At 47.7% G+C, this 24,003-nt stretch overlaps 1 protein-coding gene across 1 annotated transcript; it reads left to right on the plus strand.

The window, feature by feature from the left end:
* The first annotated feature begins 611 nt into the window (after positions 1-611).
* On the plus strand, positions 612-23,804 carry NOL6 (nucleolar protein 6). Its single transcript, XM_043976335.1, is given in 27 exon segments — positions 612-649; positions 651-741; positions 4,711-4,920; positions 6,824-6,940; positions 7,472-7,651; positions 9,108-9,276; positions 9,451-9,585; positions 9,777-9,940; positions 10,194-10,314; positions 10,964-11,022; positions 11,202-11,303; positions 11,421-11,536; positions 11,652-11,829; positions 11,972-12,094; positions 12,291-12,439; positions 13,623-13,698; positions 14,148-14,288; positions 14,408-14,525; positions 14,654-14,808; positions 15,057-15,220; positions 15,517-15,669; positions 15,958-16,055; positions 17,361-17,485; positions 17,673-17,762; positions 20,147-20,341; positions 21,831-21,932; positions 22,203-23,804. Coding segments are annotated over 27 exon segments (3,519 nt in total). The 3' UTR covers positions 22,353-23,804.
* Positions 23,805-24,003: the final 199 nt, after the last annotated feature.

Below are 24,003 nucleotides of genomic sequence, written 5' to 3' on the forward strand. Positions count from 1 at the left end.
CTACTGGCCCAAGTTGTTCGGGATCAGCCTGGGCATTCGGACGTTAAATGCGGCTGAAACAGCCAGAATTCAGCCCTGAAGAAAACATGTTTCTGAAAGAGTTCTCAGGCCCACAGTCCCCAGCCGGTTCCTAGCGGAGGGTCTTCCTCCCACCCCACCCTCCACCCACCAGGCCGAAACGAACGGTGAGGATTGTGAATAGATGACAGAAAGGGCCTTCTCGGCCCCCTGGCGAGAGAAGGCTGGTGACTGGAGCCGGAAGAGGCTACTTCCATAGGCTCTAACCAAAAGACCGACTACCCAGCGCTGGAAGGACGCAGGCACACAGCCGATAGGCCATTAGTCAGAGGTCAGGACGCCAGCTCTTCTTTGATACAGCGTAAACCACCCCTACCACGGTAATCGCCCTCAAGTACGTCGTTTGACGGACTTCCGGTTCACTGTCGCAAAACGCCGCAATGTTGAGTCCCGCCTTAGGCCCTTTAACCTTCCATATCTCCGGGAAAAGGGGCGGTGCGTAGAGAACGTTGGGCCCAATAACAAAGGAATACTGTAGCGATTAACCAATAGGGATGGGCTCTGGTCGGGGTCAGGCCCCGGGTGCTCCCTAGATGGTGGGAAGGCGCTCGTCCGGGACTTCCGCCCACGTGGGGAGCGGCGACGGTGTCGGGCTTTGCGGCTAGAGTTATGGGGCCGGCGCCCGAAGGAGCATCGGGACGTGCGGCTCCTAGGGAGCCAGAGGTGAGGAAGGCAGTTCTCCCGTCCGGGAGGGGCCGTAGGTTTGGGAGGAACTGTTGCCCGTTAACTCTACAGAGGGAGGGATTTCAGGGAGACCGCGAGGGTCCTGCCTCCCGTACCTCGCCCCCTGAAACCTGCAGCGGAGACCTCCGCGTGCCAATCGGCAGGTGTTTGAGGAGCCCCGGGCTTTTTGGACGCAAGCACCATAGAAGGCGGGGGTCGTGTTGATGGGTGATGTCTGCCCCTTGAGGAGGCGGGATTCAGTCCCAGTCATTGAAAACAATCCATCTCTGCACGATTGGGAGGTGGCTCAAGCACCAAGGCCGTAGGGGCATGTAGACATTTAATGATGGCATTTTTTCATTTAAGCCTTGTTAGTGCGTCCTGAGTTTTCATAAGGAAAGGGGGAGATGAGACTGGGATGCGGGTTTGAAAGATTTAGCGCAGTCCGTTTGGCAGAGGAGCGGTAGCATCTTCACCAAAAATTAAATGGATACATGATAAGTCCTTGATGTTATTGTGCCAGAATTGATGGAATTGTAAGGCTTTGAGCTAAAAGGAGAACGTCTTTAGAAAGAAATTTAATAAAATTTTTCATGCTTTTTTTTCTCGTGGTCAAAATGGTAGAGCAGGTCTTCTCAAACTTCTCCACTCGAGACCCCTTTTCGACTGAGAAATTTTTACACGACCCTTGATATGTAGATATATAAACAGATATTCATAACTTTTTACTGTTGCCCAGTTCGTTGCGACCCCCAGTTTAAGAAGCTGGGGAGTAGAGATTAGCTAATATAGTTATGTGGATTCTGAGCTGCTTGAATGACCTGGCTAAAAAAGATAGTAATTAATAGGTTCACTTCTTCCTACAGGGTGGTCTGCAGAGAGTACCTCAGGAATTTATCTTGGCCATGTGGTGTTTTAACATTTTTATCAGTGATCTAAATCAAGTAGCAAAAGTCATGCTTATCAAAATCAATTAAGTGACTACTTTTGCCAATATTGTTTACGTATTTGAAGATAATAGAAAGCTAGAATGGATAGCTTTACCTGCTGGACAGCAGTCACTATCCAAAAAGATCTGGATAGGCTAGAATATTGGGCTATATAAAATAGATTAGAGAATGAAATTAATTAGTGCAAATATAAATTAGGGCTAACATCCCTACTTTCATCTGAAAAAAGATCTAAGGTTTTTAATGACCCACAAGTTAAGTAACTTAAAAATGATATACATGAGGGGCAGCTAGGTGGTACAGTGGGTAGAGCACCAGCCCTGGAGTCAGGAGGACCTGAATTCAAATCTGGCCTCAGACACTTAACTAGCCGTGTGACCCTTGGCAAGTCACTTAACCCCAATTGCCTCACCAAACCAAAAAAAAAAAAAAAAAAGATATACATGGGACTGAAAACCTGTGATCTTGGGTTGTATTAAGAGCTACTCACTGAACAAAGTTTCAGGTGTTCAGGAATACCTAGGCACTGCCTTGGTATCTTTGTAAACCTTAACACACTGTATGAATGTGAGTTATTCTTGTTACTGTTGTATCTGTGCATATGTGAATATGTGTATGTGCACATCTGTGCACCTTTTGTGTATCTGCATATGTACCTAGATCCGAAAAGAGAGAGAGAGATATGCTCATTGTGAGTGGAAGGTGATGATGGGCTTGCTGTCTTCAAGGATAACACATCATAAGGAGAGATTGACAACCTCAAGAGTGTTCAAACTATAATGATAAAGGGTCTTAAGATCGTGTTATATGAGAATATGCTGAAGTAAATGGGAATGTTAAGCCTGGAGAGGAAAAGGTAGTCTTCAAGTATTGGAAGTCACGTTGTCATTTATAAGATTGTATTTGTTTTCCTTAGTCTCAGAAGACAGACAAAACTAGGAGCAATGGGCATTATTACGGAAACAGAATTGTTCTCCAAGAACAAGGAGAAACTTCCTAATAATTGTACTACTCCAAAGTGCCTCAAGAAGTGGTGAATTTTTACATACTAGAGCAGAGGCGGGGTGGCCAGTCATCTGATATGTTGAAAAAAAAGATTCATGTTTAGGTTATGAGTTGAACTAGATGGCCTCTGAGGTCCATTCAGAATCTCTAAGATTCTTTAGTCTGTCATCCAATGCTTTTATTTTATAGATGAGGAAACACTTAGAAAGATGAAATGACTTGCCAAAGAAATCATGAAATTGACAACTAATTATCAGCAGAGTCAGGAGGATGAACCTGGGTCTCCTAACTCCCAATCATCTGCTGTCTGTACTACTTGATTCTCCCCATGTCCTGTCTGGTATTATCATCATTTGGGGTACATTTTGTTTTCCTTACCTAGACAATGAGTTGTCCTTCCTTTGCTGTATTCCTGACTCTCTGAGAGCATCATGGGGTTTGTAGTAGGAATGGGTTATGGGAAGGAAGTCAGATCCCTTTTGGTTTGGTGGTGGGGTGGGCACATTTCTTTTTTTTTTTTTTAAATTAATGAAGTATTTTATTTTTTTTCCGTTACATGTAAAGATAGTTCTCAACCTTTGTTTATACAAGCTTTACAATTTCAGATTTTTCTCCCTCCCTCCCCCCTTCCCTAGACAGCAGGTAATCTGATATAGGTGTTATATATATATATATATATACACACACACATAATAACATTAATCCTATTTCTGCATTAGTCATGTTATGAGAGAAAAAAAAATCAGAGCAATGATGGAAAACCTCAAAATAGAAAAAAAACAACAGCATCAAAACCAAAAGAAATTGTATGGTTCATTTAGCATCAATACTCCGCAGTTCTTTTTTTTTTTTTTTCCCTGGATTTGGAGATCCTCTTCCATCACGAGTTCCCAGGAACTCTTCTGGTGGGCACATTTCTTAAAGGACATGGAAATGGGGCAGCTAGGTGGTGCAGCAGATAAAGCACCGGCCCTGGATTCAGGAGGACCTGAGTTCAAATGTGACCTCAGACACATGACACTTATTAGCCGTGTGACCCTGGACAAATCATTTAATCCTCAAAAAAAAAAGTTTACATTTAAAGGAGGTGGAATTTTGAACAGGTGGAAAGGAAAGTATGGGCAGGTTAGTTCCTAGCACTCTCTATCTTTCCCAACTTGACTGACAGAAAATATAAATACAAGGGGTTCTATACTATAACACTTGAAATACTAGGGGAAAGCTGTCGTCTCTTATTTCCAATATACACATCAAGCAGGGAAAGAGCATTAGATATGAAAACGGAAGACCTGAGTGTTAAATTCTATTTCTGCAGCAAAGTGTGTTTGCTGACTTTGTATAAGTCATTTTATTTCTCAAAGTCTGTGTTCTTGCCTGTAAAGTGCTATCATTCGATGAATGATCCACTCATGTACTACACTGTGTATGTGTCACATGCAGTAACTGTTCATAGGTAGGCATCCATATGGGTAAAGATCTGATTTATTGAATCTATTTGAAGGGGATGTGGAGATTAAGATACAAAGGTTCTTGTGTGTTCAGTCACTGAATAAGAAATGTTCTGGTAGAGGAGAGCATTCTCTCCAGCAGTTAGATAGACAAGTGGTCTGTGTGTGCAGTATATATGCAGGGCAGGTCAGCTTGTACCTACTTTGCTCTCCCTCAGAAGTATAAAGCCCTTCTATAGCCCATCCTTTCCTTTCCAGGGAGAAAGCAATGATGAAACTTATGCACTCTGAAGTCTTAGGGTTTGAGAAAGGAGCCTGGAGCAAGCAGTGGAAAGAAGGAAATACCAGTCTTGGAATTTAAGGCAGTATACTAGGCAGCTTTGGGTCGGGAATGTGGGGATGGAGGAAAAGCAAATCCTACTGGGTTAGTTGCTGATTCTTCCTTCAGGTAGGGTTGATGCTACATGAATTGGGCCAGGCCCATATGATACAGTAAAACAGTAGAGCCTCAGAGTATGGAACAAGGTCACATACAGGGGTCATCACCCCCATCTCTCCGGCCACAGGTGACAGAACCCATTCTGGAAGACATGGCGCCACAGGAAAACAAGGATACCCCTCCTTCCAAGAAGCGTCGGACAGGGGCTCAGGATGCGGGAGTACTGGGGCCTGTGGAGCTGAGCCAAGCCCAACTGTACAAGGAGCCCACGAGTGAAGAGCTGAGCCAGATGAAAGAGACAGAAAACCTCTTCCACTCCAACCTCCTCCGCATGCAGGTTAGGACCCTGGAGAAGGGGGAGGAAGGGTCCCTGCCCAGGGGCGGTAGGAATGAGAGGGGTGATAGAAATGGGGAGGTGAGGCTCCTTGATGGCTTCTATAGGCCCTGAGGGGGCTTCCTGAATCGAAGAGTCCCTAGCCCTCTCTAAAGCCAAGTATGATCTCCTATGATCTCTCAGTGCTGATTCTTCAGTGGCAGTGCTTCATTTCTCACTTGGGAGCCAGAGAGCAGTGTGGTTTAAGAGGAAGACCACCCAGTGGGCAGTCAGGAGACTTGAGTTCTAGTCCTAGCTCCACCACTAAACTCACTGTGTGACTTAGAGAACGTCATCTAGCCTCTGAACCTTGGTTTTCTTAACTGTAAAATGACGTTAACCCTTGCCCTGCCCACTTTACAAAGATGTTGTGATGATTAAATGAAATCTTTGAATTGAAAAAGCATCTTGAGGGCAGCTAGGTGACACGGTGGATAAAGCGCTGACCTTGGATTCAGGAGGACCTGAGTTCAAATCTGGCCTCAAACACTTGACACTTACTAGCTGTGTGACCCTGGGCAAGTCACTTAACCCTCATTGCCCCCCCCCCCAAAAGAAGTATCTGTGGATTAGTACCTACAGGCATTGTGTTAGGTATTTGGGATACAATAACAATCTTCCCACTTACACACCATCCTGCCCAAAAAAGAGGAGGGGGAAACAATCCCTACCTTCAAGGAGTGGGTATCCTATTGAAATTTTTAAAAGTACTTTGAAAACTGCAAAAGGCCATATAGAAGTACTTTTGGCAGCTAGGTGGAAATGGATAGCTAGAGCACTGGGCCTATAGGCCCAAAGGGCTGGGTTCAGAGCCCCCTCAGACACTCCTGTGTGACCCTGGGCACATCATTTAACCTCTTTTTGCCTGGTTTTCTCAACTCTAAAATGGGGGTAATAACAGCATCTACTTTGCAGGGTTGTTGTGCGGACCAAATGAAATAATATTTGTAACGCATTTAGTATAGTGCCTGTCACATAGTAGGCAATACAGGATACTTAATTCCTTCCTCTCCCCTGATTTTCATTGTAAAATGCTAGAGCTGACATTAAATGCTCCTTCCCTTGACAGAAGAAGAATCTAGGGCTAAGAGAGGTGAAGAGATCTCTAGTTAGTAGCAGGAATTAGAGATGAACCCAAGTCTCCTTTCGTCTAGGCCAGTGTTCTTGCTGCTAAACTAGTAGAGACATATATTATCACACCTCAGTGACATGCTTGATAGAGAGAGCCAGATAGGTGACTCTAGAGTGGGAATACTCCTCATTCCTATGAGTAATAATCTCAGGTTTTTCATCCACCATAGTAACTCTGCTGTCTACAGGCCCCTTTGGGATGTTTGAGTGAGCTGAGATACCTAATGCTTTCCTGTTCAGAAAAACAGGAGTACAGAGAAGTCCCCTCCTCACTCCCAGACATGAAAGCTATTAGTTGTCCCCAGTGGATGAACTGAGATTCTGAAGTAGGGAGCTCTGTGTTGGGATAAACATAAGAGGAGAGGAGTGGCTAGGTGGCACAGTGGATAAAGCACCGGCCCTGGATTCAGGAGTACCTGAGTTCAAATCTGGCCTCAGACACTTGATGCTTACTAGCTGTGTGATCCTGGGCAAGTCATTTAACCCCCATTGCCCTGCAAAACAAACAAACAAACAAACAAAAAAACATAAGAGGAGACCAGACCAGGATGGGTGAAGGTCAAAATTGGCATTCCCTTTCCCTCCAAAATCTAGGACCTGAGGCTAGAGGATTGTGGGATGGGGAGCATGCGGTAGGTCTCCTCATTTCTAGTGGCCTCATTGTGACCACTTAAGCTATGGTTTTGATGTGTGGGGAGAGCTTTGAAGGCCTCCCTAGTTATTCCAATCCCTCCAGATGGAGGAGCTGTTGAAGGAGGTGAGGCTGAAGGAGAAGAAGCAACAGCGCATCGATACCTTCTTGCATGAGATTAAGCAACGACTTCTTACTGTCCCTTCAACTGAGGTGACTGAGGTGAGTTGGGGCTCATATAGAAACAATGGTTGGGTGGGATTATCTGGGATGGAATGTGAGGATTGGATTCCAATAGGGGGATGAGAAGAGAGCTCCTTAGGGACTGGAATTGTGACTAGAACATCTAAACGTCTGTTTAGTCCTAGAAGTATAGTCACTACTGCCTGGGGGCAGGGAGGATGGTGTCCTGGGGCCCTCTCCCTTCCTGGAAGCTCAGCTCAGCAGGAAGTACAGGGCTGAGGGCATGGAGATATGGATATTTTTGGGTGGTAGCCAGGGTTGGAGCTACAGGGCCCCTAGGGGCTAGAGGGAGTGGGACGGTGTCATAAGGGCTTTCTGTACCTGAGGGCTAAGTATAATGATGGGTTTTGGACTATGCTGCCTTCAGGACTCAGGGTCTTCTGCCTTTCAAAGAATTTCTTTTCCTCTCTTCTCTGTGTGCCCACCCACTCTCTTGCTCTCCGGCTTTCTCTCTCTCTTCTCTTTTTCTTTCTCCCCTGATATTCCTTCCCAATTTATCTTTCTCCTCAGATGACAGACCAGTCCTGGCTGCCCAAAGGTGTAAGAGTACCCTTCATCCAGAAGCCTTATGCTGTGAAAGGTCGCTTTCAGTTCTTGCCTCCCACTCAGGTCACTGTGGTGGGCAGCTACCTGCTAGGAACTTGTGTCCGGCCAGAGGTCAATGTTGATGTAGTGTTGACTATGCCAAAGGTAAGGCTTTATGCTAGAGAAGTGGTATTTGGGAAGAGTTTGGGAGAGACTAGAATTGCAGGCAGGGCCTTAGAAGGCTCCTGATTTCCTTTTTAGATATTCAGGCCAGGTGCTACCTGCAGAATTGTAGTCCTGAACTTGGTCCCACCAATGTGGAAATAGCCTGGGGGAGGAAGAAAGGTTTGCATCTTAGCCAGGGCAGCATCATGGAAAGAGCCCCACATTGGGGATCTAGATCTGAATTCTGTCCAGTCCCAGATTTTGCCAGCCACTTAATGTACAACTCTGAGCAAGTCATTTCACTGCTAGCCCTATATTTTCTCATCTCTAAAATGGAGATACCTTTAGCTGCCTTTGTCTACCACATGGTTTCCGTGAGGGTCAAAAAGAGGCAGTCAATGTGTATGGAAAGGATTACAGAGGCATTGAGTCTATAAATATGTCACCCAGCATTCATCCATGTGCCAGGCCCTGTGCTGAACTCTGGGGATACAAAGAACGTTAAAAAACAATCCCTGCTCTCAAGGAAATGACTGTTTAATGGGGGAAACAACATGCAAACAGCCATGAACAGTCAAGATAGGTGGTGCAGGGGATAGAGCCCTTGGGCCCAGAGTCAGACATTTATTAGCTGCATGACCTTCAGCAAGTCACTTAACCTCTTTTTGCCTCAGTTTCCTCAGTTGTAAAATGGGCATAAGAGCAACATCTACCTCACAAGGTTGTTGTGAGGATCAAATGAGATAATATTTGCAAAACACTTAGAGTGTGCGCTTTCCCTCAATATAAATGCTAGCTATTGTTCTTTTCTAATTTATTAAGATAGATACAGGATTAAATGGAGGTAGTTTCTGAGGGAAGGCACTAAGATTAAAGAGGACTGGGAAGGGTAATAATTATTGTTACAGATCTTGGCTCTCTCTCTTAAAAACCTATATTCAAAACATTGACCATTAGAAATGGTCCCCTATTAAAAGTTATTCATGGGGGCAGCTAGGTGTCGCAGTGGATGAAGCACAGGCCCTGGATTCAGGAGGACCTGAGTTCAAATCCAGCCTCACACACTTCACACTTACCAGCTATGTGACCCTGGGCAAGTCACTTAATCCTCATTGCCCCTCTCCCCCCCAAAAAAAGTTATTCACTTCAGTCTAATAGATTATAGTGGGCTAACAATTAGGAGACCCAAGTTCTAGTCTAGGCTCTACCATAAATTCATTTTATAACCTTGGGCAAATCCTGATCTTCTCTGACCTTCAGTTTCCTCTGCTATGGATGGGTATGGTATTAAATTCCATACTTAGCTTAACCAGAGAACCTAAGTCATTTTCCAGTGGTCATACAACCAATGAATGACAGTGAGGCCTAGGACTTAAGACTCTTGATCCCACGCTGGTCCTTTCTCTATCACACGCTGCTCTCTCCGTCTTCTGTTCTATTATACTTCTGTCCACAGGAGATCCTACAGGACAAAGATGGGCTAAATCAGCGCTACCTAAGAAAGCGTGCCCTCTACATAGCTCATCTGGGCCACCATTTGTCTCAGGACCCACTCTTTGGCAGCGTCCGTTTCTCCTACATAAATGGTTGTCACCTGAAGCCCCTGCTGCTGCTCCGTCCTGCAGGTGCGTGCTCCATGCAGAAGTAAGGAGACTCTGCCCTCAAAGGGTCCCTAGGCTAAGGTAGCACCCAGGATCTTCTGTCCTCTAGACTCTCCCAGTAGGATGGTGTCAGCCCTCAGAGGTTCCCTCCAGGCTAAGGGGAGATCCAGGATCTCAATGTCCCTCGCTTTTCCCCAGGAAAGGACGAGCGGCTGGTCACTGTGCGCCTATACCCTTGCCCACCACCTGGGTTCTTTCGTCTGTGCCGCCTGCTGCCCTCCAAGAACAATGTCCGCACTACCTGGTTCTGGGACAAGAATACTCCAGAGGAGGGTAAGGTCAAGAGCTGGGGAGACTTTAGGAGAAAAAAGGCATGTCTAGGGGAAGAATTTTGGAGGTAAGGTGTGATGCCTGGGGTGGCATGGGGCAGCGGATTTTGGAGGGAAAGGGGGAAGAAGGTTGAGGGAAATGAGGGAATCTAGTTTTTCTTTACTAATCCCTCCCTGATTTGACCCCCACCTCAGGTGTCCTGGATCCTCCCACCCCTCACTATAACGCCTTGCTCCTCTGTGATGAAGTTATGGAATCTCACCTTCACCTTTTGTCAGCCATGCTGGTCTCCTCTCCTGGCCTTCGAGATGGCATGATTTTGCTCAAAGTCTGGCTGCGGCAACGGAATCTGGACAAGGTTCGGTCTGAGAATGGCGTTCCCAGTTTTGTCCATCTGAAGTGTTATTCTCCAGGTCTTTGCCCTGAAGGCATGCACAGTGCCAGGGTTTGGTCCCAGAGTAGATGGTATTGGGTATGGATTGTTCTGGGGGGTGGTGACAGAGAGTGCCATTCATATCCCTTCTTGCCTGGGGTCATCAGTTTACTTTGGGCTGGGCTGAAGGGGTTCTTTCTTCCAAGTCCAATCTTTCCATCCCCAAACCTTCCCCTAGGGCGCCGGAGGCTTCAGTGGCTTCATTGTCTCCATGCTGGTGGCCTTCTTAGTGTCTACTCGAAAAGTCAGCAAGTCTATGAGTGGCTATCAAGTGCTGAGGAATGTTCTGCAGTTCCTAGGTGAGGTGGAGAGATAGATGAGGGTGGATGAAGAAACTGCACCTTGGGGAAGACTTCCCCCATGTGTCCTGACGATATAGTGTTAAATTGGAGTATTGTATTGCTTATCAGCCCTACTCTGTAAACAGGCCTAGAGAGGAATTGACTTCACAGGTCCAAGATGGGGAAAGACATGGCCAGACATCAGTCCATTTAAAAGAAAATCTGGGGGGCAGCTAGGTGGCGCAATGGATAAAGCACCGGCCATGGATTTAGGAGGACCTGAGTTCAAGTCCGGTCTCAGACACTTGACATTTACTAGCTGTGTGACCCTGGGCAAGTCACTTAACCCTCATTGCCCCTCCCCCCCCCAAAAAAAGAATTATATAAAAATAGAATGGGCTGCTTCTGCAGGTATTGGGTTTCTGCTGGCTAGAGGTCTGCAAGCAAGGTTAGATGACCAACCACCTGTCTGCTCCATCATTGTAGGGATTCTTTGGGGGAAGGGTTGGACTAGATAGTGACTGAGGTCTCTGGTAGCTCAGTGAGCCAGCAGGGGAGGTAAGGGTGCGGAGTTTGGGGGCTGGAGTATATCAGGGTGGATGGCCTTCCTCCTTCCTGTTCAAGGCCTGACCTGTTCCATGTCTTCCTCCATCACTCCCAACTCCAGCCTCCACGGATCTGACAGTTAATGGCATCAGCTTGTGTCGTAGTTTGGATCCATCTCTGGTCAGTGGGAGCCCTGGTGGGAAGGGTGGGGTGATGTCGGGGATGAAGACAAGAGGGGACAGGTGGGGTGTGGGGGGAGATGGGGGCTTCCCTCATGGGAAGAGGGTTTGGGGGAGAGTGTGGTGGGTCTGAGGGCCCCTGGCTTTATCCTTGACCTCTTTGTTTTTCCTCCACCTCAGCCAGCAGTGGCTGACTTCCATCAGGCCTTCTCCGTGGTCTTCGTGGATCCTTCGGGCCACCTTAATCTCTGTGCTGATGTCACAGTTCCCACATACCAGCAGGTATCTGGATCTCTTTTCTACTCTGTGTTGAGGGTAGAAATGCCATGACATCCAGCTGTGGCTCCAGCCCACGTGCTATTTCTAGTCCTGTTTGCCTCATCTGTCCTTTTCCTTCAGGTGCGACATGAAGCCCAGCTGTCTATGGCTGTACTGGATGACAAGACTGTGGACGGGTTCCAGATGCTGCTCATGACACCCAAACCAATGACCCGAACCTTCGACCATGTTCTCCAGTGAGGCAGGGAGGGGAAGGGAGGGGAAATCCAGGTGGGCTGCCTGGAGAGGACCAGCAGGGCTACCTGGGAATGTGCCCTTGGGGTCTTATTTTCCTTTGTCCTTGCTCTCCAGCATTCATCCCCTGAGCAGTCTGTACGCTGCCTGCCGGAGACTGAAGCTGTGGTCAGAACTACAGGACCACGGAGGAGACTATGTGGCCGCCATACTTCCCACCCTGACCGCCCTCCTGGAACGGGGCCTGGGCTCCCGGGTGACCTTGTTGTCCCATTCACGGGCTCCTGTGCCCCAGGTGAGCGGTGTGATGGATGAGCTAGGGAGGGATGGGATGACATTGGGTAAAGCATTGGAAAAGGAGTGGGCCAGCCCAGACCCACAGCGATCCAGGTCATGTATTTCTTTTTTCCCTCTTTTTCTCCCACCCCTCACAACAGTGGGAGATCAACCAGAACCCCCCAAAGCACAAGGACCGGGGTGCCTTGTCTTTGGGATTGCAACTCCGGCCAGAGGGACTAGTCAGTGTTCTAGAGATGGGACCTGAAGCTGATCATCCGGAGGTGAGGAGCCCAGAGTCCTGAGGAAATCTGGGAACTAGGGTGGAAGGGGGAGATACCGTTCTCACCCCTGGGAATGCTGGTCTTCTTAAGGAGCCCATTTCAAAGAGAAGGATCTGTACTGCTTGGTAGTAGCTCCCCGATCTCCTCTCCCTCTTCTCACTATGTTTTGTACCACTCCTGCCTCTTCCTGCTCCAGGCCGCTGACTTCCGACAGTTCTGGGGCTCACGATCAGAATTGAGACGTTTCCAGGATGGGTCGATCCGGGAGGCTGTTCTTTGGAAGGCTGAATCCATGGCCGAGAAGCGCCTCCTGCCCCAGCAGGTGATCGCTCACCTCCTAAAACTGTGAGTGTCCTTCACTGACTGCTGTTACTTGAAGGAGTCTCAGATCAGCTAATCCAACCTCTTTAATTGGTTATGCTCAAACAGCTGCCGAGACCAGGTCTTCCAACTCATTCCAGGGCTCTTTCCTTAAGATTAGAAGGCCATTCAACTGTTCCTCCTGTCCCCCCCAATCCCAGGGACGTGGTGGGGGGTCCCATGTTCCAGGGGCCTTTACTTGATCTGACTTCGGGGGGGGGGGCAGTAAACTGTCTTTTTTCCCCTTTCAATCCATCTCCCCATCCCTAGTCTTCCCTGACCAGTAGAACTTAAGAGCTGGAGAGAACTGACTTTAGGGTTCATCTGTCATTATCTTCCTTCTAATTTTGGATTCCTTCCTGCTGTGCCTTAACAGACATCCAGCCTACCTTCCCTAGCTCTATGTCCTCAAGGAGCTCAACTTGGTTGGAGGGGCAGGATTCCCAGGACCCCAGTGTCTCAGATTGGGAGGGTCCTTAGCAGGCACCGAGGAATCTCTAGTTTCTGCTCTACATGTGACAGTGCTGCAGTCAGGAGGTGGCAGTGGCCATGTGCCTTATGTTTTTGTTCAGTGAATATTTAAATATCTTGTATGTGCCAGGTCTTCCCTCCCTCTCCTGGATATATTGGTACAGAGACATTGAACAGAGATGCAGTTTCTTTATCTGCAAAAATGGGGGTGATCTCTGCAGTGCCCACCTCCAGTATTTCTTATGAGGAGAGTTCTTGGCATCTTGTAAAGTGCCATCCATGTAAATGTGAACTAAGTACGGTGATATGGGGTGAGCCCAAGGTCTTCAGTACACTTTGAAGTTTGAGACAATTTAATAGTTCTTATAACTAAAAGCCTCATTAAGACTTTGGGGACACCCTGTCTAGCATAGAATAGTGGTTAAAGGTCGTTTCTAAAAGACATTGGAAACCTGGGTACTTGGGGCACTGCACGGAAGGAGTCAGGGCCACAGCTCTTCTAGAAGACTCTTAGGGTGCAGGCAGCCAGAGAACTTCATTGATAGGGGAGGTACCTCACCAGGAAAGCTATATCTTAGTCTCGACTAAGAACAATAATGTAATTGGAAGAACAATGCAGCCTAAGATTGAATTTGCATTTTTAGTAGTCGCTTAGACCTGTTGGCAGTCTCATGTCTTTGTTTCTCCTCCTTCCCAGCCATGCAGGAATACCCGAATCCTGTGTCCATTATGTGGGGGGCTACTTGGACCCTCTGATCAGAGCCCCCAAAGAGGTGAGGCCCCTGGGATGGGGGACCCAGTAACAGTACCCCAGGGGATGGTACTCAGTCTGGTCACTATCTGAATTTTTAAAAAGTAGGTTCCCATCATAGAAGGGAGAGAGCCTGGTACTTATGTGGACTGCAGGGGGGGGGTAGTTCCTAAAGTGCCCTGTAGGTGGTGCAGTGACTTCACCAAAATTTCAGCTAGAGCAATTGCAGAATAATTGCTGGTGAAAGGAGGGTGGGATGAGAGATGAGGGCCTGGTCCTGCCTATGAGCCTTGCAGCAGGGCTGCCATCTCTTACCCCACTCATCCCTGGTGCTCTTGGGGAGCACACAGTCAGAGAGGGGGAGATAAGATGTTCCTGCTTTGATCTCTTCAGTCAGTTCAGTTCCCAATGTATTAAGTGCCTGGTTGGTTTAACGGTGCTTTGACCGTGTTTTTGTGTTTCCCCTGGCAGGCTCACAGCACAGGCGAGGAGGCACTGGCCGCAGTGGTCCGCTCCTATGACCAGCTGAGCCGCCAGCTGTGGCGTCTCAAAGGGCTTCCCCTGACTGTCACCTCTGTTCAGGGAGCTCACCCTGCCCTGCGATATACCGATGTGAGTGTCCTAGTGTGTGGGGACTGCCCCCAGTTCCCCCTCGTCTCCTTTTTCCCTGTCCCTGCCAACTCTCAAACCTGCCACCAAAATTCCCTCAAATAAATACCTTTCCTCCTTAGGTGTTCTCCCCTGTTCCTGCTTGGCTTGATTTCACATTCCATGACCACCTGGAAAAACGGGACGCGCTTCTGCCTCGGCCCAGCAAGCCCTGCCCAGCCTTTGTGGATCCCATAAACGGTGAGGAGGTTGGGTGTGTGGCACTGCTGAGGGCACAGGGACACAATGACTGGGGGGGGGGGGTAAGTGGTGAAGTGAGGACTCCGGTTCTGACCAGAGAGCTAACGCTTCTTTCCTCCTCCTTGAAGTGGTGTGTCACCTGGAGGGCAGCGGGCAGTGGCCCCAGGAGGCAGAGGCCATACAGCGGGTGAGAGCTGCCTTCCAGTTGTGCCTGGCAGAGGTGTTGAGTCAGGAGCACGGACTCCAGTGCTCAGCTAAGGCCTCCCACACTGACGTCTACAAGGTACTGATGTGGCCAGAGCAGGTGTGGCGCTGGGGGGGGGGGGGATTGGAGGGGAAAGTTCACTGGACTGGAAGTATGATTCCTAGTCCTGGCTCTGTCCTTGGTCATGTGAAGTTAGGATAAGGCATTGATTCTTCATCTGTGGATCAGATAGTTTCTAACAAGAGGGCTGGCCCAGCTGCGTCTGAAGGTGCTGGGGGATAAGTGAGTAGCCTTTCATCACTCTGTCTTTCTCCCCAATTCCTTAGGACGGTTATGTTTTCCGAGTCCGGGTGGCATACCACCGGGAGCCCCAGATCCTGAAGGAGTCCTGCACCCCAGAGGGAATGATCACACTGAAGGATACGCCTACCTCAATCCTTCTTGATCGGGACACCCGGCAGCTGCCCCAGCTCACTAGTGCTTTGCATGGGTGAGGGACTTGGAGGGGTAGCAGTGGGGTTTGCAAATGGGGATCATCTCCCTTCTCTAACTACCTAATCCCACCTTTTCCTCTGGACTAGAATCTGGATGCTTGAGTTCCAGACCCTTTCCTGATGATGCTTGCCTTTGGCAGAATCCCTGGCCTCATGGCTCTCATCCACACTTTCCTCCTCTTGGGTTGGGCAGCTGGGTCCTATTCCCATTCCCCTTTTCCAGATAGCACCAGATGCCAGGGATTTAGTCCTACTTTACCTGCCTTTCTTTCCCCCCACCTCACTTCCATAGGCTCCAGCAGCAACACTCAGCTTTCTCTGGTGTGGCCCGTCTTGCAAAGCGCTGGGTACGGGCCCAGCTCCTCAGTGATGGACTGACAGAGGAGAGCCTGGACCTATTGGCTGCCTCCCTCTTCCTGCATCCTGCCCCCTTTACCGCACCCAGGTGAGCTACCATCCCACCCTCTTCTGTCTCTCTACCCCTTGGACTGGGAAAGTCTTCATTGGGCTTAACCTGAATCTGTCCTCCTGCAACATGAGCATACTCTCTCCAGAGTGGAGAGGTGGAAATCGGATAAGGGAGGACCAGATTTGGTGATCCTTCCCTAAGGAATCTGGACCCTTCGCTTTTGATTTGTGTGGTGATGTGTTGTGGGTGGGGGGTGGGGTGTTAGAACTAGCCAGAGCCAGGGGAAGCCTTGTCTGCTCTTTCCCAGAGGTGTTTTTTTCTCAGTTCCCCCCAGGTTGGCTTCCTCCGTTTCCTATCTTTGTTGTCCACATTTGACTGGAAAAATAACCCCCTTATTGTCAACCTGAATGGTGAACTCACAGGTGAGTAAAAGGGAATGTTCCAGTCTCATTTGTCAGAAGCCCATGAGGAGAAGAAGGGCTGAGAGCGCAGGAGGAGGAATTGGAGTAAAAAGGGAAACACTTTTTTTTTTTTAAGAGTTTGTATTTTTTCCTGTAGTCATGGGGGGGGCGGGGTGAGGACAGTCATTGGAGGCCCTAGAGCCGTATGGGGTAATTAGGATGGAAGCCGGATATAAGGGCTCCACTGGGGAAGGGGTAGCCCCTCTTTGTGGGAAGATGGGGGGAGATGACCTTGGCTGGGCAGCATGCCCAGCCCTGGGAGGTGAGATGTGTGCTATGCAGTAACCAGAACACCCTAGACTGGGGAGGGGCTCCTAATCCCCATTGTTGGGCCCCAGGAGAAGCAGGGTGGGGGAGGCAGGCTTAGTGTCAGCTTCCTAATTCCCCAGGTGTGTGTGCACATGTGGGAGCATAGGGTTGCCTCTACCTGTACCGGCAGATATTACCTGGAACGGATGGGGAGGAGGAGATTGGTTAGCTGCAGGAGACCTTCCCTGCATAGTCTAGGACAGAGGAGGGGGAAATCAGCCTGAGTACCTGAGACTTGTGAAGCATTGGGCCTAGAGACGGGACCTCTGGGTCTGCCCTGAGGATTCAGCTTCACTTTCCACCCAAGTGCAATTGTGTGTGTGTGTGTGTGTGTGTGTGTGTGTGTGTGAGAGAGAGAGAGAGAGAGAGAGAGAGAAATGGCTCTTCTCTACTTATCTCTCCATACACCTGCCCCACTCTGTTAAGTATAGTTTTGATGAGATAAATACTATATATTTTTTAAAATGAGACAGAAGGAAGGCCAGGAGAAATCACAGATAATCCAAATAGCTTTGAAAGTTACATTTTGGGGGACGGCTAGGTGGCGCAGTGGATAAAGCACTGGCCCTGGATTCAGGAGTACCTGAGTTCAAATCCAGCCTTGGACACTTGACACTTACTAGCTGTGTGACCCTGGGCAAGTCACTTAACCCCCATTGCCCCGCCAAAAAAGAAAAAAAGAAAAAGAAAGTTACATTTTGAATTTATTGTATATTTAAAAGCAAGCTTTACATTAGAGACTCACAATTTCAAGTATACTCTTCTACAGTGTGCATGGAAATGCTTGTTTTATTTGGTCTCTAAGTTTAGAATTGTAAAGAAAAAATAGACACGTACATACACACATATATGTACATATACACATACACACACAAAATGATGATGGAGCAACCAGACATCTGGAGCCATATTGTGTTGGGTAGTAGAGATTCTGACATCCAGGTCCTCCATCCCCAGCTGAGGATCAAGCAGAGATTCATAGCCACTTCCTAGAGTCTCGAATCCGCCTTCCTGTCATGGTCATTGCCACACCCCAGGACCGAAGCCTCTCCTTATGGACAAAGGACAAACCCTCAGCTCAGGTAAAGAGCCTCAATCCCCGGATCCCCAGGCAGACGTGTACTTTTGGCTAAATTCACTACTTTCTATCATTGGGCTGCTCCCCTTAGGAAGGGGAATTGGGGTAGGTGGATATCTGCCAATTATTGGGTTACTCGGTGGTAGGGAGTGGGGGAGGGCATCATGGGGCCTGACATACCTATCCTCCAGATCCTGCATCACCTTGTGAACCTGGCGGCTAAAGCTCTGGCAGTCCTAGAGAAGCAGTTAATGGATCCTTCTGCGTCTGGAGACATCAGGGTGAGATGGCAGGGGTAAAGATTCTGGTGTGAGGTTCCTTTTGATTTAAAGCATTTTTAAAAGTTAATCTGTTCTTACTAGCTGTGTGACCCTGGGCAAGTCACTTAATCCCAATTGCCTCACTAAAAAAAAAAAAAAGTTAATCTGTTCCTCTCACTACCTCCCCAAATTGAGTTTAAAAAAAAAAATCTGGGACAGCTAGGTGGTTAAGTGGGTAAAGCACTGGCCCTGAATTCAGGAGGACCTGAGTTCAAATTCAGCCTCAGATACTTGACACTTACTAGCTATGTGACCCTGGGCAAGTCACTTAACCCTCATTGCCCCACAAAAAAAAAATCTTTTAATACATATCAACATAGTCCAGCAAAACAAATTCCTACATTAGCCACATCCAGGAGTGTATGTCTTTCTGCATTTCAAATTCATTACCTGTCAAGATGGAAGTGACATGTTTCATCTTTATTCTTTTGGATTCTTGGTTTATCATTGTGTTGATCAGAATTCCAAAGTTTTTCAAAATTGTTTTTCTCTATGATGTTATCATTGCATGAATTGTTATAGTTCTCCTCACTCCTGCACATCCATTAATTCATAAATATCTCCCCGGTTTCCTATGAAATCATCCATTTCACCATATCTTAGAGCATGATATATTGCATTATGTTCACATGCCATAGTTTGTTTAGCCTTTCCCCAGTAGGAGAGTGTTTTCTTAGTTTCCATTTGGGGCTCCCATGAAAAGAGGTACTATAAATATATTTGTACATATAGATCCTTTTCCTCTTTCTTTGACTTCTGTGGTGTAGGGATAGGCCCAGTGGTGGCATAGCTGGGTCAGAGGACATACACAGTTGGGTAACCTTCTGGCCATGGTCTCTCCCAAAGTGCCCTCCGGAATGACTGCCCCCATTCCCAGCAGCATCAGCAGCACGCCAGTGTACCTGTTTCCCCCCAGAGCCTCCAACATTTGACTCTTTTTTTCATCTTTGCCAGTCTGATAGGTGTAAAATTCTATAGAACTGGGCGAGGGGTGATAAGATGAGCCTATGGAGAGCTTCGATCCTAGGGCTAGAGCTGTAAGAGCCCTTAGAGGTCATTTAGTCCACCCACACACACCCTTTTTTTTTTTCATTTAATAGTATTTTATTTTTTCCCAATTACATAACTAAAAATAGTTTTCAACATTTCTTTTTTTATCATAAAAGTATTTTATTTTTTCCAGTTACATGTAAAGATAGTTTTCAACATTTGTTTTCATAAGATTTTTAGTTCCAAATTTTTCTCCCTTCCCTCCCTCCTCCCAAAGACAGAAATCAATCTGATATAGGTTATATACATACAATCACATTAAACATATTTCTGCATTAGTCACAACATTCATTTTTGTAAGATTTTGAGTACCAAATTTTTCTCCCTCCTTTTCCTCCTTCCTCCCCATGACTGTAAGCAATTTGATATAGGCTATAGAGTACAGTCATGTTAAACATATTTCCACATGAGTCATGTTGTAAAAGAAAAATCAGAACAAAAGGGAAAACCATGAGAAAGAAAAAACATTTAAAAAGTGAAAATAATACGGTTCAATCTTCCTTCAGACTCCACAGGTCTTTTTCTGGATGTGGAGAGCATTTTCCATTATGAGTCCTTTGGCATTGTCTTGGATCATTGTATTGCTGAGAAGAGCTGAGTCTATCACAGCTGATCATGACACAGTGTTGGTGTTACTGTGTACAATGCTCTCTTGCAAACCCTTTATTTTATAGTTGAGCAAACTTTGACCCTGAGAGTTTAAGTGATGAGCCCAGAGTCCTAGTGTCCTGACTGATAGGTCAAGTGCTCTTAGCCCTCCACCCAGAAATTTTTGTTGCTTTTCTTTTTTTTTTTTTGGTAGGGCAATGAGGGTTGAGTGACTTGCCCAGGGTCACACAGCTAGTAAGTGTCAAGTGTCTGAGGCCAGATTTGAACTCGGGTCGTCCTGAATCCATGGCTGGTGCTTTATCCACTGCACCACCTAGTGTTGCTTTTCAAAGGACCCTGGGTTCTTCTAATTCTGGCTCTGTTGTAAACTATGTGAATGTGGCCAGTTTTTAGTTCTCTCTAGGCATGTTTTCCTTACCAGTAAGTAAAGTGAAAGGGCTGGACAACTATCTGATTCGATGTTCTAAGATGCTGTAATTCCTGACTCAGCCAGCTGTTAGGAGACCTTAGGAGAATCATTTCATGTCTTGGAGTCTCGGTTTCCCCATTAGTCAAATGGGGATCATACTTGCCTTGTTTGTTTCCGAGGGCTTCCTGTGTTGTGTAGGTGTGTAATGGTGCCATCTTGAAACAGGGTTGGGAGGGGGAGAAATCTCTGCTTACTCTTGTCCACGATCTTCTTTAAGATGGTATTCCGGCCAGCTCTGGATGTCTATGATGTGCTAATCCGCCTGAATCCCCGGCATATCCCCCGGCACCGTGAGGCTGTGGACCTACCAGCAGCCTCCTTTAGCAGAGGCCTCCTTCAGAGCTCTGGCCCATCCCCCCGGCTGCCCGTGCTCTGCTATGACCCTCCGAGCCTCTACCTCGATCAACTCAGAGTAAGTCGCTCACCCCTTGCTCCTCTCCTAGGTCGAACTTCACCTCTGCCTTGGCCTCCTGAATCCCAGTCTAGTAGCTAGCTCTGAGGCCTCCCTCTTTATCTTGATGACTCATCATTCCTGCCATTCCCTCCCTTCTTTATTTCCCCCTCATTTCTTCTCAGTGCTTGCCTCTCCCTCATCTCTTCCTTGTTTTCCCCTTTCCTGCTTCTCTCCCCTCATTTTTTTCTCTGCCCCCTCCCTTAGTCATTCCCTCTCAAGAGCAGACTTATTATCATCCCATGGAGTTTAGACTGGCCAAGAGGTACTCCTGGCATGCTCACAATAAGTTTGCAGTAAGTGTTTGAGAGAAGAATTTGAGGTACCAAAGGGTTGGAGGTAAGGAGAAGAGAAAAGTGGCAGATAGGAGAGAGTGTGGCCTTGGGGGATTCAGGGCTAGGGCAGGAGGAAGGACTTGCCTTCCCTTCACAGGGTCAGAGGCCATCTGAGCCCTTTCCCTTTGTCTAGCACAGCCTGGGGAGACATCTGTGAGACTTAATTTGGATTTGTTGATTAATTGAGGGAGTCATCAGCCATCCCCATCCTTGGGCTTCCCCTGCCCCCCCCCCAAAAAAAGGCACAGGACAAGATGTCTTCGTAGGCTTCCTTCAGTCCTAGACCTGGGAGTCTGAGTCTCACTGGTCTGGAGTAGGAGGGTAAAAGTGAGCTTACAGTGAGACAATATAAAAATACCATCACTAAAAAATAATAGAAATAAAAGATTCTTGTTATTCACTTGTTTTGATCATGCCCGACTCCTTGTGGCCCCATTTGGGGTTTTCTTGGCTGAGTACTAGAGTGGTTTACCATTTCCTTCTCCAATTCATCTTACAAATGAGGAAACTGAGGCAAACAGAATTAAGTGATCTACTCAGGGTCACACAGCAAGTAAATGTCTGAGGCCAGATTATAACTCGGGTCTTCCTGACTTCAGATTCAGCACTCTATCCACTGCACCACCTAACTTCCCCTAGAAATAAAAGGTAGAAGTTTTTTAGGGGCTGAGAAGGAATTAGAGGTGTTATGGGATAGGAGGGTGCTGGGCTTAGAGTCAAGAACACTTCAGAGATGTTCTCTGCCTCATGCAACTCTGGGATTTATCTCCTCAGTCATTAACAGATTTAGTTCTTATACCAGTAGCTCTCCATGCTACCAGAATCACAGATCTTATGCTTTTTCAGTCTTCCATGTCTCTGACAGGTTTTGAGTTGCATTGGTGGAGAGGGTTCCTATGTTGATGAAGCGAGAGCTCCTTTGCAGTACTCAGACAGGGGAGTCCTACCTTAGTCTGAAAAGTTTGGGGTAGCGTTGATTAGAAAGGGATAGTTTAGTGAGGAAGGAGGCAGTCAAGTGTTCATCACAACCTGAGGGCTGTGGAGACAAGTCTAGGAGAGCTAGGACCCTGCTTCTGAGGGGGTCTGACATGTTCTCCTTTTTCCCATTTCCCTAGAAGGCCTTTGGAGACTTGGCACTATTTTTTTATGATCAGCATGGTGGAGAAGTGATTGGTGTCTTATGGAGGCCTGATGGCTTCCAGCCACAACCCTTCAAGGTGAGAGGATGGGGAAATGTATATCTCAGTACCTGGATACGGATGAAGCTGCAGGCACTTGTGCTGAGTTGGAGGAGTAGCCCCTGAAAGATAGGGGGAGAACATTGCCCTCTATCCTGGGATCATCTTCCATTGTGGGTTGTTTCCCAGCCTTCTGCAGTGGTGGCTCCCCCCATCTCCCAGGCACACAGGGAGGCTTGGTTTGTACTTTCACCTTTTAATCCTGGGCCTGCATTTGTTCTGTTCTTTTCCCTTTCCCGTACCCTACAGGCTAGTGGTATGCAAGGGAGGATGGTGGTGTCACAGAGTGGGGATCTGGTGACAGTGCCCAATGTGGAGGCCATATTGGAGGATTTTGCTATCCTGGGCAAAGGTCTGGTCCAGAGTGTGGAAGCCCAGAGTGAGAAGTGGACAGTGTGATCTCAGACTCCATCGTGACTTCAGCCCCAGAGGGAAAGTGGAGGAAGACGTCTGAAGCTGTGACTGCCGCTCCTTCCTCCCGCTAAAAGCCCCACTTGTTCCCTCACAGCCCTGGGGCCTGGTTCTGCGCTTGGCCTCATGAGCTCCAGGGCCAGCCCCACTCAGACCCGGCACTGGGCACTGACTGAGGCTCTGGAGAACAGTCTGGGGAAGGAGCGAGAGCAGCAGGGATCGTGAAGTGAACTTGTTTTTTCTTGTTGGGTTTTTTTTTTAATATTTTGATTATTTCAGTATTATTGGTTTCCCTTAAAATTCTATGTATTTTGTCTTATGCATTTAAAAACATTCTAAGAAGGGGGGACCGTAGGGTTGACCAGAGTGCCCAGGGCGGGGGGGGGCATGACACAAGAAAGGTTTTACAAGCCCTTGCCTTAGAGTAAAGAAAAGGCCTAAGCCTCAGTTCCAGCTGTGACAGATGGACCCTAGGACATGCTGTGCTACCGGAGGCAGAAGATCTGGTTTCAAATTCTGCCTCTGACACTACCTGTGTTCCCTTGGGCATGTGTCATAACCTCCCTGGACCTTGGTTTCCTTTGACTGTAAAGTGATGGTGTTGGACTCCTGTCCTTCAAGGTCCCTTCCAGCACTGAATCTCTCATCTTGATTTTTGTTCCCACCCTGGATTCCCTTTCAGGGAATGAGGTCCCTTCCCCAAGTCATTTCCGCTAGATGAATGTGGCTTGGGAGGCCAGAGTCCTGTCGCTTGGAGTTTGAGTAGTGAGGCCACATCTTTATCTCTCCTTCCAGTTATCGCAGACCCTGACTGCCTTTTGTCTCTCTTGGAAATCAGAGACCTTACTCTTGGGGGCCAGCCTCACAGAGTGTCCCAGCCTTGATGCTCATTGGAGCACTGGATCTTTCCCCAGGCCTTGAATGCCTCCTTAGGGCTGGGAGCCAGGCATGTTCCCAATCCCTCCAGGTTTGGAACCTTGGGATGTGCATATGAGCTAGCCAGGTGGGGAGAAGGGACTGAGACACATGGCCCTCCCCCTTGGACAGCCTGTTGCCCCTTTGGGGGAGGAAGACTTGATAGCTCTCGTTTTGATAATTGTCACTACCAAATGCCACCTTTCCCTCCCCTCCCCCACTCCCCAGCTCTGGGGACCACGTCTTGAAACAAAGATTAGAAAAGGAACAACGACCAGCACATCCAATGAGTCTTGACAGTATATGCATTGTGTCACACCCATGTTCCCTCCCCACCCCCAAAGAAAGGAGGGAGGGGTATGTTCTTATCATTTTTGACAGGGCCTTGCTCAGTGACAATTCTACCAGTTGGGACAATTCTGCAGCTTCTGTTTTATCTTTCCTTTCTTTCCATTTACATTGGTGTACTCTCTGAATGTTGTTTTAGTCATGCCTCCAATCAGTTGGCACCTACTTTGTTTCCAACTCTTTGCCATTACACAAGATGCTGTAATTAATATTTGGGTGTATAGGAAACTGTCTGGGTTTTGGCTTCCTTGGGGTCGTATGTACCTAGAGATAGATTCCTTGGGTCATTTGGGGGAACAAATAAGAAGACCCCTTCACTCCACTGGGTGGTAAGGGCTATGTTTCTGAGGTAGAATTGGCATGAGTACATTTGGAA

This window comes from Dromiciops gliroides, chromosome 1, assembly GCF_019393635.1.
Source record: "Dromiciops gliroides isolate mDroGli1 chromosome 1, mDroGli1.pri, whole genome shotgun sequence".
Taxonomy (NCBI): domain Eukaryota; kingdom Metazoa; phylum Chordata; class Mammalia; order Microbiotheria; family Microbiotheriidae; genus Dromiciops; species Dromiciops gliroides.